The sequence below is a fragment of the Leptopilina heterotoma genome, unplaced genomic scaffold (assembly GCF_015476425.1).
Source record: "Leptopilina heterotoma isolate Lh14 unplaced genomic scaffold, ASM1547642v1 Lhet_81, whole genome shotgun sequence".
Lineage (NCBI taxonomy): Eukaryota > Metazoa > Arthropoda > Insecta > Hymenoptera > Figitidae > Leptopilina > Leptopilina heterotoma.
In genome coordinates, this window is record NW_025111185.1 from 3,417,856 (window position 1) to 3,435,038 (window position 17,183).

Below are 17,183 nucleotides of genomic sequence, written 5' to 3' on the forward strand. Positions count from 1 at the left end.
TTGAATGTCTCTTCAAATTTTTATTTTCAAGCTATATTCTTTTAATAGTTGGTTTGATAATTTATAAAGTATCTATAAATCAAGCGGAGTTTATGGTGACGATTTAAGTGCGTTTTAGTCTCCAGAGAAAAGATCGTTACTTAAAGTAAAGGGATAAAATTTATTCTCCCTTTTAAAGAATTTATTTTTTTTGTTATTAAAAAAAATGTAGAAAATTGGAATTTAAAAAATTTTAATTTAATATAAAAGACTTCTTTTGTTTAATATAAATTTGTTGCTTCTGTTATTAATAAAAAATGACTGTTTTTTTAACGATTCTATAGCATCTATTTTATGAAGTTTAAATTTAAGTACAAATTTTATTAAATTTCATTTTTTTTATTATTAGAAAAAAACTTTTATTATATTAAAAAAAAAAGAATTTTTCGAATTTGAATTTAATAGTAAAAAGTTTTTTTTATTTTATAAAAATTTTCTTGCTTCTGTTAATAATAAAAAAAATGTATGATTATCACACGATTCTATCATCGATTTTGTTCTTCTGTTATTAATAAAAAAAAATGCCTTTTTTTCTTCACATGATTCTATCATCGATTTTAATAAATTCAAATTTAAATAAATAAATTTCTAAAATTTTCAATTTAATATAAAAGAGTTTTCTCTATATAATAAAATTCTTTGCTTCTGTTATTAATAAGAAATGTATAATTATCACACGATTCTATCATCGATTTTATTGAATTTGAATTAAAATATTAAATTTCTAATTATTAAATTTTAATTTAATTTAAAAAATTTTTGCTTCTGTTGTTAATAAAAAAAATCTATATATTTTTATCTATGTTCAAACGATTCTATCATAGATTTTATTAAAATTGAATTTCAATAAATTTTATTAAATTAAATTTTTTTTTATTTGAAAAAAATACAGAAAATTTGATTTTTAAAAATTTTAATTAAATTGAAGAGTTATTTAAAAAAAGAAATTTTCGTTTTATTAATAATAAAAAAACGTACGATTATTATCACACAATTCAACGATTGATTTTATTAAATTTAAATTTTCCACACTCAATATCAGTTACTCATTTTACATACAAAATAATGTTTGAATAGCATTTTATAAAAGGTACTGAAGGTAAATTGCAATAATTGTTTTATTCAGTACAATAGTAAGGCAAATGAAGAAAACTTTGATTTTCCATTGAATCCAATTATCCCGTTTATTGCTTTTATTTGAGGATAATAAATGAGACGAATTTTTTTTTAAATTAACTTCTCTGAAGGTGATATTAGCTTCTGAACACTTTTATTACAATGGTTTTAATATTTTAAACTCTATTATTGGAAATTGAGAGTCGAAATGGTCTCTTTTTTTTATAAATAATTATATAGATCTAATGAAGCAAAAATATATAGATGTCGACCTCGATTATAATATTTTTTTTCTGGGGGAGAAAATTGAGAAAAACAGTCATACATTGTTGAATGTTGGAATGAGTAGAGACTTAAGACAAGTAATTTTCTGGAAGAAAGGTCTCTTCGTGCAGGAAAAAGTTATACAACTTTAAAGTTTTCTATGTCCCTCGTCCCGACTGCTTTTTCTCAGATTAAAGTCTTTTCCCACAATAAAGACAGGCAGTTTCAAGATCATTTTACACGTTTTAAAATGTCAAATATTTTATAACTAGAGAAATTCTTCCATTGACCTTTACCTCCACACGAATGTAAAAGGGAAAAAAGTAAATAAAATCTAAATTTCAAAAAATATTTTTATACAAAAATTTTCCTACGCAATTTTTTGTTTTTACACAGAATTACAATCCCTTCAAAGTGAGAATTGAAAAGTTTTATTAAAAGGGAGAGGAACAAATTTAAATTTCCAGTTCTTTCTCGTTTAAATTTTATTTTTGTTTCTCTCGATATAAAAAAAAGAAACATTTTTTATTAAATAAAATCTACGTTTATTATTACCTCTGATTTTTTTCAACTATTTTTTTTTCAGTGAAAAAAAAATCCCCTTGTTTTTTTGAATTGAGAAGTGTGAAATAGAATGCCGATAAAAATAATTCGATGAGAATAAAAAAAAATCAATAAATCAACCTCTTCAGATCAAAATGAAAATCAACGTTCCAGCTTTTTGATATAGAATTCCTAATTCGTTCGCAGCAATATTTTTTCTCTGGAATTCGTCGATATGGTAGATCTATTGATCGAATAGGTTAAATGCCAACTCGCGTGTAATATGCGGCCCTGTACTTCCCATAATTCACCTGATAAGTAGACTGTGTGAGCTCTATGCCACCAGAGAGAGGGAAGTGAGAAATTTCTAAACTAATTTTATTCAGGAAATTTTCACGAAAATCTAACATTATTGCTTTCAAGAACTCTCTGGATTACTTTTCTCAAAGAGAATTCTCTTATATATTGCAAAGAGTTTATTAATATAAAAGTATTGAAACTAAAATTTTCATTTTAAAAAATAAGAGAAAATTTTTTCATTTGTTACACGGAAAAATATATATATATAGAGTAACTTTTATTATTTAAATTATTAAATCGTAGCAACTTTTATTGAAAAAATAGGAAAAATTGAGAAAAATGAACAAAAGTTTCCATCAAATTAAAAAATTTGAATAAAGACTAGAATTCGAAGGAATAGATCTTCAAAAGAAACCAAGAACAATTTTATATTAAAAAAAAATGAAAGAATTTTGAGTAATAATTCGAAAATCTTGTTGGTTCGCGGTTACATATTATATGCGCGCCTCTTTTCAACGTCAGAGCGGCATCAAAGACACAACTAATTTTCTAGGGAAGAAACTAGATCAAGCTTATTCACTGATGCCTTAACTATACTTAATTGCACATCAAGAGGTTTTAACCTAGAATTTAGGTGTACATACATGAATTTGCAGTCAGTTAGGCTTTAACTGACGTAGGAAATAGTAAATTTAAAGTTCGTGCGATCAACAACTGATATGAAACTGAAAATCATTTGCGCGAGGATTTTGATACCCTTTGAAAGATTAGAATAAACTTTACAAGCACAGAATATTTTTGATAAGCTTAAATTCTAACTAAAAATCTCAAAATAATATTTTTTATATGTAAAATTACTTATTGGTTATAATTTCTAAATACTTTTAAATTTCGTACGTTTAAAATTTTAGGAATAATTATTAGAAATTCATTTTTTCTGCAGAAAAAATGAATTTCTAATAATTGTTCCTAAAATGTTAAACGTGCAAAATTAATGACTATATTTTTATTACTACTTTTAATTTAAATATTATTACAAAACTGGTAAATCGCAAATGTTATGCGCGCGGAACGTGATATTCAATTTATTATTATTGTACAAATTACAAAACTTTTTATTTTACAATGTAAATTTTTAAATAATTTCATAATAAAAATTTTTTAAAATTCACATATTAAGTACATAATTAATTATTATTATTCATATTTTCAAAAATTTTACTGAAATTGTTCGTAAGAATTCAATTATTTTCATAAATAATAAATATTCTTCGGAAGAATCCAATTATTTTTATAAATAGTAAAATTTTTTGCAAAAATTCAATTATTTTCAACAAAATTTTAATAAATTCTTTCGAAACAATTCAATTATTTTTAAAAATAGTAAAATCCTTGCAAAAATTCAATTATTTTCAATAAAATTTCACGAAAGAATTCAATTTTTTTCTTAGTTCGTTATACAAATTTCCCAAAAGAATTCAATTATTTTCTAAAATTTTAATAAATATCCTTCGAAACAATTCAATTATTTTCATAAATAGTAAAATTATTAACAAAAATTCAATTATTTTTAATACAATTTGAATCAAATTTCATGATAGAATTCAATTTTTAATAATATTTTTCGAAAAAATTCAATTATTTTCTAAAATTTTAATAAAATTCTTGTCAAAATTTCAATTCTTTTCAAAAATTTTCTTCAATTCAATGATTTTCAATATCTACTATTATTTTCATAATTAATAAAATTCTTGGAAACAATTCAATTATTTTCATTGAATAATAAAATTCTACTCATGAATTCAATTATTTTCATAAATAATCTAATTCATAGCAGGAATTTAATTAATTTCAATTCAATTTAAATCAAGTTCCTCGAAAAAATTCAATTATTTTACAATTTTTTAATGCAATTATTTCAATATAATTCTATTAATTTCATAACTAATAAAAATTCTTTGGAAGCATTTAATTATTTTTCAAAAAAATTTCAATAAAATTTTTTGCGGTATTTAATTACCTATTTTTAAAAATTTTAATAAAATTTTTCAAAGGATTTAATTATTTAAACAAATTTTAATAAAATTCTACGCAAACATTTAATTACTTTCATAAATAATAAAAATTCTACAGGAATTCTATTATTTACAAATTTTTTATAAATTTCTTCACAATAATTCAAGTATTTTCATAAATAATAAAACTCATCGCAGAATTTCAATTAGGTATTTTAAAATTTTTATAAAATTTCAATTGTTTTTTAAAAGTTTTAATAATATTTTTCGAAAGAATTCAATTATTTTTTAAAAATAATAAATTTTTAATAATTAATAAATTAAGTTTCAGTTAAATAAATGTTCTATTAGAATATTTTTTATTGTAGTCTGTCAAATTTAAAAATATTATAATACAAGAAATATTTCGTTCATTTGAGCGAAATTGTTAGCTCGTTTTATCTACTTTATTTAAGACAATTATCTAAGTACGGAAATCATTAAATTTGTGATGAATTTAAGACAATGCCTGTTAAATTAAGATCTAACTCGATTTAAATTTCACGTTCCTTGATAAATCAGATATATAAGCACTTTATTTTCAGTTTTTCACACAAGTTTAACTTTTAATTAATATCTTATAATGAAAACTCAATTAATTTCGATTTTATCTGAAGACAAGTTGTCATTAAAAAAGAGAATTACGCAAAACTTTTTCTTTTTTTTCCTAAATAGAAAATTGTTAAAAAATTATGATTAGGAAATGAAAATTCTCATTTTACTTATTTTTCGAATCTCCAGCAGAATTTTGTTCGGAAAATTCTGTTTCTTTTAGAAAATAGAAGAAAAAATTCCTATTTTTAAACTAGTAAATTGAATTCACAATTTTTGAACAAAATTTTGTTTTTTTCGAGGGGGAATGTATCGAAAATGTCCAAAATATAAATTTACCAAAGTATGAAATTTCCTAAATAAAAAGTGTTGAATTGTTAAATAAGTTGTTTGAAAAAATAAGGCATCTCCAATATTTCACATTATTTATCTCATCTGAATGATTGTAATACAGAAATCCTTCGATATGTAAATAATTTTTTTCCGACTTGTATTAATTCTGCCATAATTAAAATTTACAATTTAATATAATTTCACTGTTCACTATTTTATAGTTTAAATAAAATTTTTAATTTCACTAATTTACAATTTAATATAATTTCACTGTTTACTATTTTTTAGTTTGAATAAAATTTTTAATTTCACAACATGGTTTTGAAATGAGCACACGTCGAATGACAATTTATGAAAATAACAACGATAATAACTGAAAGTTTCCTAACTTGAAGTTGCATTTTGAAATTTGAAAAATAAAGAAAAAATGTTTGGAAAAACGACTATTGGAAAAATAATACTTATTTGGTAAAAATGTCATTTGGGAAAATAATAATTTGGATCCTCCGGAATTGGAACTTTTGTTTTGGAACTTTTGACTCCATACCATAAATTTGTTTGCAAAAAAAACAATTTTTTTATGTACAATGACCAAAGTTATCTATTTGTTAATTAACATTGTTTGCAACAATTTAAAAAAATTGCATTATCCATTATTATTTGTCTGGTGGACATACTAGACCAATTTAAATTGATTTCGATCATGTGCAATGGAAAAATAAAAAAATACACATGATTTTTTCTAAAAATATTGTATATTGTTATTAACTTTGAGTAACAAAAAAATATAAACAATTAAAAATTCAAAAATCGGTTTAGAGGAATCTGTTATATATTTTATCTCCTTTAATTTAAGACCAAGAACCATCAAAATCCGATAAAAGTAGGCTCTAGACAATTTTGAACAGTAAATTGTAAAAAAATCCCACTGTGCACGGCGCGAGTTTAACGTCATGTAAAGCTCTACACAGCTGCAGTTTTTAATTAATAACTTTTTTTCTAATTGAGACTCAGTTTTTTCTCAATGGTTTTATACTCGGAAACAATTTTAATTTTATTGTTAGGACGTGAAGAGCGTATTTGTGTATTAACATTTTATGAACAAATAATATAAAAAATTTATTTAAATAGTGCAATTTAAGACGAAGAAAACACATATTTTGATTTTTAAAGTCGTCAATTGAAACTAGAGAAAATTTTTTTTTTAATTTAGCAGTTTACTAAAAAATTCAATTGTTAATAACTTTTACAAAAAAAATTTTTTTGGCTTAATATTTTGAGGGATACTTCTTAACGATATTAAGAGTAAAGAAAAAATATTTTGGTTCAAAATTAAAATTTTTTAGATTCAGGTGATCCGTTTGGGAAATTCTGATTAAAACAAATTGCAAAGCATTTGAAATAATATTTTTTTATTTACGTTTCAAAAAGTGAAATTCAACGTGTAATATTTTTGGTAATAGCTTAATACTCAATAATATATGAGTAATAAATAATTATACAGCAATTTTATAATTTAGAGCAATTATACAGCAAGATATTAATATTTGAGTGCGGGAATATTTTGGAAATAATAGGTAATACTTGGTAATAATGATAATAAGTGGAACAGGGAGTCAAGTGTACACTATTTTTACTAGTAAATTCCCCCTCGATTTTTTTACGGGGGAAAAAGTTATTTTATATCTAGTATATAATTTAATATGTAACATATTTGCTACAGAGTATGATTTGAATTATTTTTGAAGACCTGCCTTTTCACAGAAATGTGCATCAAACAGAATTTTTATTACATCAAGAGAGATGTAAGGCAAAGCCGTGAGAGAGATACTTTCCTTGTACATTCTGTTTTCTTCCTTTTTCATTTTTAATGAAAGGAAAAGAGGAAGAGAAGATATAAAACATAAAAACAGAGTACACTAACCTCATCTCGATGTCATGAATCTCCTGGAAAGTCAAGGTGTCAGCAACGTCGAGTAGTTGACGCATATTTTCTTCACGACGCATCGCATCCGAGTCGGCACGGAGAAGTATTGTTGCTGCAGGTGCATCCAGCGAAAGTGATGGTTGCTGGACCACAATTGTGGCTTGAGCTGTTCTTTTGGTCCCACCGGTATTTCCGCCTAATATTCGAAAAACACAAAAACAAAAAACAAACTTCTAGTATTCATTTCCTGCAAAAATCAGTTCGAAAAATTAGAAAATCGAGAAAATTCTTTATGTTAATGAGTCCTTTCATTTGTTAATAAAGAAAATTTCTGCAATTTACGAACTGAAGTTAATGCAACTTTTCCAATTTTAATTACTATCTTTTGATGGTTTTTCTGAAAGTGATACTTTTGAACTTCGATTTTTTTATTTCTTTATTCCTACGGGAATTTTTCTATTTATTATTATTAATATTATTATTATTATTTGCTAACTTCTTCCATCTTTGATAAAAAAATTGTTCTAAAATTTTTTCATAAAATTCTTCTTAGAAAAAATTAACAAATATTTTACAAAATTATTTGAAACAGTTCAATTATTTTCAAATATTTTTTCAAAAACTTTTCACAAAAATTTAATTATCCACACAAATAATTAAATTTTTCGCTGAAATTCAAATATTTTCAAAATCTACCATTTTAATAAAATTTTTTTAAAGAATTCAATTATTCAAACAAAAAAAAATTAATTAATTAAATTCTTCGCTGAAATCCAAATATTTTAAAAATTTACCATTTTAATAAAATTTCTCAAAAGAATATTCAATTATTTAAAAAAAAATTAATAAAATTCTTCGCAAAAATTCAATTATTTGAAATTTAATTTTCAAGATTTTTAAAAAGAATTAAATTATTTAAAATATTTTAATTAAATTATTTGAAAAAAATTAATTTTTTTCTAGAATTTTGAAGGTGAAAACATTTGTTAATAAGAATTTAAATTAATTTCATAAATAATAAAATTCATCGTAAAAATTCAATCATTTTTAATACAATTTAAATTAAATTAATCGAAATAATTGAATTATTCTTTTAAATATTCATAAAGTTTTAAAAAAAAATTTAATTATTAACAAAAATTTTAATAAAATGCTTCGTAAGAATTCAATTATTTTCTACAAATAACAAAATTTTCCACAGAGATTCAATTATTTAAAAAAATTTAATAAAATTTCTTGTAAGCATTCAATTATAATAAATAATAAAATTTTTCATAGGATTTCAATTATTTTTAATACAATTTTAAATGGACTTCTCGAAAAATGCAATTAATTTCAAAAAATTTAATAACATTCTTTATAAGTATCTTTAATAAACTAAAATTATTAAAATATTAAATATTAATACCTACTTTTAATAAAATCTTTCGTAAGAATTCAATTATTTAAATACAAATAACAAAATTTTTTACAGGAATATCTACAATTATTTTAAAAAATTATAAATAATTTAAATTTAAATAATAAAATTCGTCACAGGATCTCAATTATTTTTAATACCTACAATTTTAAATTGGATTTCTCGAAAAATGTAATTATTTTCAACAATTTTATTAAAATTCTTCGAAAGAAATCAATTGTTTTAAACAAATTTGACGAAATTCTCCAAAAGTATCCAATTTTAAAAAATAATCAATTATTTATTTTTGTATTTAAATAATTGAACTCTCGTAAAATTTTCGAATACGAATTGGTTTTAAAATGAATAAGTAATTTTTATATATTTATATATTTATTGAACAAAAATTATTCAAGTGTGTATAATAATTTAATTTAGAAATTATGAAAATAAATTAGCCTTTTGATAAATTTTAACTTACATTTTTTAAATATAGTCAAATTCTAGTAAAAAATTAAAAATATTTATTAAAATTTTCAATTAATTGGAAATTTTGTCAAATGTAATTGAAATAAATTTTATATTTTAAAAAAATTAATTTTTTTACTTATAAAAATGATTAATTTTAAAAGTTATTGAATCTTTTAAGAATTCTTACTGAAGGTTAGGAAAATAATATTAATACCTATTATATTCAATTTAATTGAATTTCATAAAAATTTAGAATTGCAGTTTATTTCTAGAATAAGAAAAAAGTTTAAGAAAGAGTTTAATAAAAATGCATAAATTCAGTTGAATAAAATTGTTTAATTTTTTTTTTTAATGAAAAGTAGGTGTTAAATTTTTACTGTGAAAATAGTTAACAATTATTAGAGAGTAAATTTTATAAAATTAATCAAGACGTAAAAAAAATTTAACTTTCAGAAAAATCACCCAAATTTTCTCATTTATGCTTAGGACTACTTATTCTATAAAGTCAAAAATGAATCTTTTTGAAAAAAATACAGTAAATACTTATAGAAAGAGATAATTGAAATTTTTCCAAGATAGCAATTTCAATTGATAAAAAGCCAAGTCACTAAAAAAAATGTTGTAAAACAGGAAACAAAGCGTGTTTCGTGTACCAATTTTTGCAAGCACATTCTCATCTTGTCACTACTTCTTATGTTCTTTTAATTTAATCAAAATGTCACTTTTTCTCAAAGGTAATCCTTTTTTTCAATTATTATATACTCTCTTTTGAATTCTTTTCTCTCGAATAATTTTCTTAAGAAAAAATCAATCAATATTAAAAGTATGTACTTATAAAATTTAGATGAAATTAAAAAAAATTCCTCGCCGCATTTCCAATAATAGGAAAACTTGACTTTTTTTTTAAATTTAAGAGAACTTAAGAATGCATTGAAAAACAGATGGTTTTCCAATTGTCATCAGTAGTGTACGCTGAATGCATATCAAACGCAAGTCAGTGAGCAAGTGAGACGATTCACAGAAATACCTTGACAATCATTCTTTCAAAATCTGTTTCTTTTTTTTCAAAATCAGGTCACTGGGCTCAATTTTTTTTTGTATTGTATATAAAACAATTTCGAAAAAAATACAACGAAAAATAAATATGAAAAAGATTAAAAACAAAACTTTTATTGATTCTCGGGGGTTTCTAATATATCAAAAAGGATTCAAGCACTTAGTAAATTAAAAATTGAGTTTCAAAATTTTGTTAAAAGCTGGAACAAAGCGATAAAACATAAAAGTATAAAGCTGTTATGATTTTAAAAAATATCTCAACTTTTATAATTGATAATTAATAACTTTTATCAATCCGGTTATAAATTTAAAAATAGAAGCTACGAAATAATCTACTTTTTCCAAATTCGGAAAAATTGCTCGAAAAATGTGTGTTTTATTTTATATTTCATTTAATATTTTATTTACTATTTTATTTAATATTTTACGTAATATTTTACTTTTTGAATTTATTTTAATTTACTATTAATTTTCAGAAATATTTCTCTTGGATTTAAATTATTTTTGAATTTCAATATTTATAAAGTTTACAAAAAGGATTTTTTTAAATTACATTTACATCAGAAAGTACAGACTTGTTTTAAAAATCTACTAAATCTAAGGTGCTTGCGTGCATATTGATGAAGAGCTTAGTAAACAGGATGCAGAGTAGTAAATGTAAATAAATTAATAGAACGAAAAAAATTTCTACACAGAATTTAATATATTATATCATCTCTCTGACGTTGAAATTCATATAAAAATATTCAGTATTTAATATATATCGGTTATTCTCCATATGAAAAATATACTCTATTTTTTTGTCAAATAAAGTAAAATTTATAATTGAAAATCAAATCACGTACTGCAAATAAACTTTGGAAAAAAAATTTATTATCAGGAGAGAGATTACATTAGAATGCATTTCGTGACCAAAAGAAAAGTGTAAACACGAATGTATGCAAATACTAATAACAGCTAATTCCGAAGTATTTCGCAAAAAAAAATAAATAAATAAAACGTAATAAAAAATTTCAACAGAATTTTTTAATTTTAGAAAATATTTATTTTAGTAAATTTTAATGAATAAATAATTAGGGTTTTTAACACTGTTTTGAACAAGTTTCGATGGATCACAAAACAAAATGCATTCAAGAAAGGAAAAAAAAAATTTCTGGTAAAAAACTGATTTTTAATTCGCACACTTTCTATTTGTTTTCGTCACTTCTTTGTATAATATGTGCGTTTTCTACCTTGCTTTTTCATAAACAAGAAACGAGTTCTCATTTAGGACCCATCGTTAAATGTGCATGAACCACAAAACCTATAGCGTTTGGCGTGCTTAAAAAATTTTTTTTCTTTTTGCTGTATGTATACTATTCTTGTGACAGGAAGCGAGATAAGGGCTGGTGAAATAAAACATGAATGTGAGAAACATATGAAGCTGTAGTTGTAGACAAAACTATAGGCAAATGTGAAATTACAGCACACATATAAAAAGCAACGAGATGAATTGTCTCTCAAGTTGAAACATCATCTCACGAATGGAAACTACAATCAACAATCATATTTATAGCAAAGAAATGTTTTCACTTTAATTATACTATTTTTAGATTTTAGCTGTACTATTATTTTAATTTTCAATTTCTAAATAAAATTATTTAATGGAAAAAAATACTCGATACAACAAAGAAAAAATATTTAAAACATATTCAAAACTTATGGATCATAGCAATTTGTAAAAATAAATTCTGATTTTTATTTTTATTGTTTCAAAAAACATAAAATACTATCTAAAATATTGAAGTCAATAAAAACAAATTTTCCTATTACTGCGTAAATTTCACAAAAACCCTCTCACAAAACACTTTCATTAGATTTCAAATTAATTTTTTATTTTTTTTATCGTGTTTTTTTTCAAATCCATTAAAAAATCATTTTTATGTGACAGCCTTTTGCTTCTGTAATGGTTTAAAATAGAATGACCCATAAAAAAATTAATCACTCGTGTTCGTAATACAGTCATATTTAATATACGTAAAATAATTGCTATCGAATTATTATTACTCTTTTCGAAAGTGACAGGCAAAAGTTAAAAAATAAAAGCCCATAGAAAAATTGATGGCGCCAAAATGTATATATACAAGAAACAGAAAGCTCACACGCCATTAGTAATTTTTGTTACCAACAAATTGCAACCATGAAAAGACGCCCAAAATTATAAAATAGAACATAACATGCTTTGAATTTTAATTATTCTCAAATTGCTCCAGAGAATAAAATTAATAATTTTTAGAAAATATTTTCGAAAAATATCGTGAATTGTGAATTAATTTTCCGCTCTATCTAAAATATTCAATAAAGTAATAATTAAAAAATTAAATTTCTCCGAATTAAAAACACTTTTGAATTAAAAAAATTAATAAAAAGTAATAAAGATTATTAATTATTAATATCCAACAATATTTAAAAATCAATTGTTTGAAGTTCAAATTTAAATAATGAAATTAAATTTTCAGTGTAAAATATATGAAGAGAGAAACAATACAATTATTACATGCAATCCACTGTGTTATGTAACAAAACAAATATATACTACGCTCAATTTTCCTAAGGCAAAGTATTTCGAGATAAATTTTCTTATATATATGTTCGTATTCAATTTTGTATAGTGTTGAATACAAATAATATTGAGTTGGGGAAAGTTCGCATGATAATAGAAAATAAAACAAGGGGAAAAAAAATTAGATTACAAAATTGTTTCATTAAATTATAAATGCGAGTGAAAAATGAAATATTTTCTAAAAGTAAAAATTATTTATTAATTTTTTCTCAATTATTTCAGGAGTCTTTTCTCAGCCAACGAATTTATACCTATTGCGCAAAACGGGAAAATGAGCCTGACCCAAGTATGAATTGCTGTAACGAGGGGATGAGATTCTGAAAGAAAGAACATCAATTCATTTCCTCTCACAATGGTCACAAATTAATTTTTTTTTCTCCTCTCATTATCGTCCACGTATTGATTGGAGAACCTTGCTCATTATCAACATATTGGGTGGGAGAATAAAACATAAAAAATAATAAATAAATAAAAATACAAAAATAGAAAAATAAATAAATAGTTAAAATAGAAAAATAATAAAAATAGAAAAATAATAAAAATATATAACTAAAAAATCAAAAATTCAAAAATAGTTAAAATACAAGAATAATAAAAATAGAAAAATAATAAAAATAAAGACAAAAAAACTATTTTCAACTAATAATTTTCTTTAGATATACATCTATGAATAAATGTATCCACTGTTCCTAGTTTATTTAATGAATGTTTAAATAAAATCTGACAAACACCAAATGGCGGGTGTTTATCGGACAAAATAAACCAAATACTTGTTTTTATTTACTTTAATGTTTGTATATATATCTGTTGGTTTGTTTCGTTTAATTAGTTAAGTGGCCCCAGGATTAGAGAAATTAGCGTTTTTGCGATATCAAAAGGACGTGAAAAATATTTCAGTATTTAAATTCAATAACCTTTAATTAAAATTTATTGAACGCTTTACTCTTTTATGCAAATGGTAGTAGCGACTCGAGGCAAATTGGTTAATTATTGTAATTCGCTTGACCGAGTCGAATTTCTCTTTGAGATAGAAAGAAATAAAATTTTTTTTTAATAATCAAGGAAAAGTGTTCGCAATCCTGATCAATCTAGTTTAACAATTTCGTTTAAAAAAATGAACAAAATCGTACAAAATTATTGTCAAATCAAAATAAAAGAGGTGAACATTTAAAAATATAAATTATAAATTAGGTATAAATTATTAATTAATAATTATTAATTACAAATTATAAATTATTATTATTATTATTATTTTGTTTCAAAAATTGTAATTGACAAATCGAAATCATAAAAATCATAAAATTTTTTTTCATTTTCTTTTATATGAAAATCTTATTTGTTGAAATTAGAACATAAAAAATATACTTATTTTGCATATTTTCTTTGTCTCAATAACAATAACTTTGTTTATAAAATTATGAGTTTCTTTTAGAAACTCATAATTAAATTTTGCACAATTCCTATTTTTAATCACAATTTTTAAAGAAAATTCTGTTTGTTTTTAATTTTCATTACTTTAATTCACAACTTTTGAATAAAATCTCTTTTCTTGAAAAAAAATAAATTTGCACCATTTCTATTTCTAAATTAGAATTTTTTAACAAAATTTCAAGTTTTTTTTAGAAATATAAAGGAAAAAAATTTTATGAAATATTATATTTTTTTACAAAATTTTAATTTGATTTTAGGAAAAAAATGTCAAATGTCATACTTTTTATTTATTAATCACGATTTTTAACGAAATTGTAATTTTTTTATAAATAAATGAAAAAAATACATAATTTCTATTTTCTAATCACAATTTTTGATCATAATATTCAAAGAAAGGTAATAATTTGCACAATTTTTATTTCTTCATTACAATTCTTTAACAAAATTTCAATTTTTTTTTATTAAATAAAGGAATAATTTTTTTATGAATTTTAAGTTTCTTTTGGAAATAAAAGTAAACAATTTCCATAATTTCTATTCTTAATCGCGGTTTTTAACGAAATAATAATTCTTTTTAGAAACAAAGGAAGACAAATTACATAATTTCTATTTCATAATCACAATTTTTGAATAAAATCTCTCCTTTTTTGGAAATTATTAATAATTTATTGATGATTTATTAATAATTTTTATTTCATAATCACAATTTTCGAACAAAATTCTTTTTTTGGGTAAAAAGAGAAAATAATTTTCACCATTTCTATTTCTTAGCTAGACAATTTTCTAACAAAATTTTTATGATATGCACATTTTTTTTGACAAAAATTGAAATTTCTTTCGTAAAAAAAGGGAAAAAAATTTCTATACTTAGATATAATTTCTATTCTTGACAAAATTATAAAATTTTTTAGAAATAATAAAAAAAAGTTTGCATAATTTCCATGTCATAATCACAATAATTTTTTAACTAAATTCTAAGTTTTTTTTCTTTTTTGAAAAAAAGGAATAAATTTGCATTATTTATATTTCACTATCACAATGATTTTTATAAAATTCCCAATTTTTTTTTTTAGAAATAAGTGAAAAAACTTGTATAATTTATAATTTCTCATGACAATTTTTTTTAAAATCTCAAGTGTCTTTCTCTTTTTTTGAAGAGATAGAAAATTTGCATAATTTCTATTTTTCATTCTCATTTTCTATAACAAAACTCTACTTTTTTTTTAATAAATGAAAAAATTGGCTTATTTTCTATTTTATAATCAACAACTGATTGTATTATTAAATTGATAAAAAATAAAATGAAAATCTACTTTGTAATATATTTTCATCAAGATAAACGCTATATTTTGACAAAAATATTTGATTTTCCCCGACATTTTAAAAGCAATTAATTTTTTTCCATCTCACGAAGAAGCTATGTCGTTTTTAGAATTTTCAATTACGAGCTTTGTAAAATCTCGTGTGAATTTTCCCGTGAAAAAAAAACTCGACTACCTGTGTTGCAGCGATAAATTTAAATATAAATTCCGACACATTGATACACTATACTGTGTTTCCTGTTTGTGTTGTGGTGGGAAAAGATGTTTCGAACCCGATTGGCCACGACCGATCGATTTATCGTGCTGCGAGTGGAAAAACGGGAAAAAGAATAGACAAATATTTTTCCTCTTATGCTCCAAGAGTTGATTGCATGATTTCTTATATGATCGACTCTTTTTTTCTTTGTTTCGTTTCTCATTTATTAACCGTACAATGCATCTCAATAATTCACTTAGCGTTCATTAAATCAAAAATAGTTTTCTATATTAAAAATATAAAAAATGAAGAACGTTTTCCTATAATTTTGCGCCTTAGGGATTGAAACATTCTTTCTCACAGGGGGAAAAAAATAGATGTATATTTGTTAGAGGAAAAATAAACTCTTTTCTAAACGTGAGGAAAGAGTTATTTCGTGATTTTAAGAGAGTGACAAAAATTGTTTAACTTTTTTTCTCGCATGAAAATAATTATTTCTTTTGGTAAAAATAATACGTATTTTCAATGCAATAGAAATATTTCGATGTAAATAAAATTCTGGATGTAATATAAAGATAGGGGGGAAAAAATGAACTCACCTGCCGTTCTTCCTCGACCTCTAGAACCAACGATCGATGTCTGAGTGTTGCATGGAGTTTGTGAACACAATGAAATATCTAATGGATTCGTGGTTACATTTATATTTGGTTTTGCTGATTTCTGATTTGTTTTAGCGTCAATTGCACCTTTTTCCAACTCAGGAGTAGTTTGGGAATTTTTTCTCGATGACTCATTGGATGTTATGTAATTCACTAAACTAGTACACGAGTTTTCCTTCTCTTTTTCTTTGGCAGCAACAAATGACATAAGAGAATTGATCTGGTTCGGATCTGGTTGGCCGGCATCCACCGAACCCCTCACTGGAGTACTAAAAATAAAAATGTTCACAAGTATTGTATTTTTCGTTCAATTTTTTTTTTTTTGCAATTTATTTCATGTACCAAGTATCTGGTGATTCGATCAACTCTAAGAAACATCTAGATAGTACTTCTCTCTGTCTACTTCCAAAATATCCAAATTAATTAAAAATTTAGGGAATATTTTCTTGTTGAAAAAAATAAATATATGGATTTTTAAATAAAAAAATTACATAACAATTAACTATAATAATCTTCGTATTGCATTCTTTCATTCTGTCTGTCCACACTTTGAAGTTAGTTTTTGTGTATGCTTTTCTTTTTTTTTGTTTTTTTTTTCTTTTTAAAATATTGTTTGACCGATCGAAAAAATGCAGGTATTTTTTCATAATTTATAATAAAGCAATATTTTAAATTAGAAAATAAAAAATTATGATTAACAAATAAATTTTGTTTATTATATGCTTTTTTCAATAACAAATTTTGTTTGACTGATCTAAATAATGCAAATTTTTCTCCTTTTTATTTATAAAAAATATGAGAAAATTATTAAATGTTAAAAAATTATAATTAAGAAATAGAAAATATAGGGGAGTATAGTCGAGGTCGGCCCACCTTTTGACTTTTGTTTATAACTTTTTTTTTTTTAATGAATTTGCTC

General features: G+C 22.7%; 1 protein-coding gene across 5 annotated transcripts in view; it reads right to left on the reverse strand.

Annotated features, from left to right (window-relative positions):
• LOC122511255 (rhoGEF domain-containing protein gxcI-like) overlaps nucleotides 1-17,183 on the reverse strand; it is a 228,536-nt gene that overhangs the window by 99,928 nt on the left and 111,425 nt on the right. For all 5 annotated transcript variants that reach the window (XM_043626395.1, XM_043626396.1, XM_043626393.1 and 2 more), the window contains exons 5-6: nucleotides 16,205-16,533; nucleotides 7,126-7,324 (exon numbers count right to left, since the gene is read on the reverse strand). In XM_043626395.1, the coding sequence (XP_043482330.1) occupies nucleotides 7,126-7,324; nucleotides 16,205-16,533 (528 nt within the window). The remainder of the gene's footprint in view (nucleotides 1-7,125; nucleotides 7,325-16,204; nucleotides 16,534-17,183) is intronic.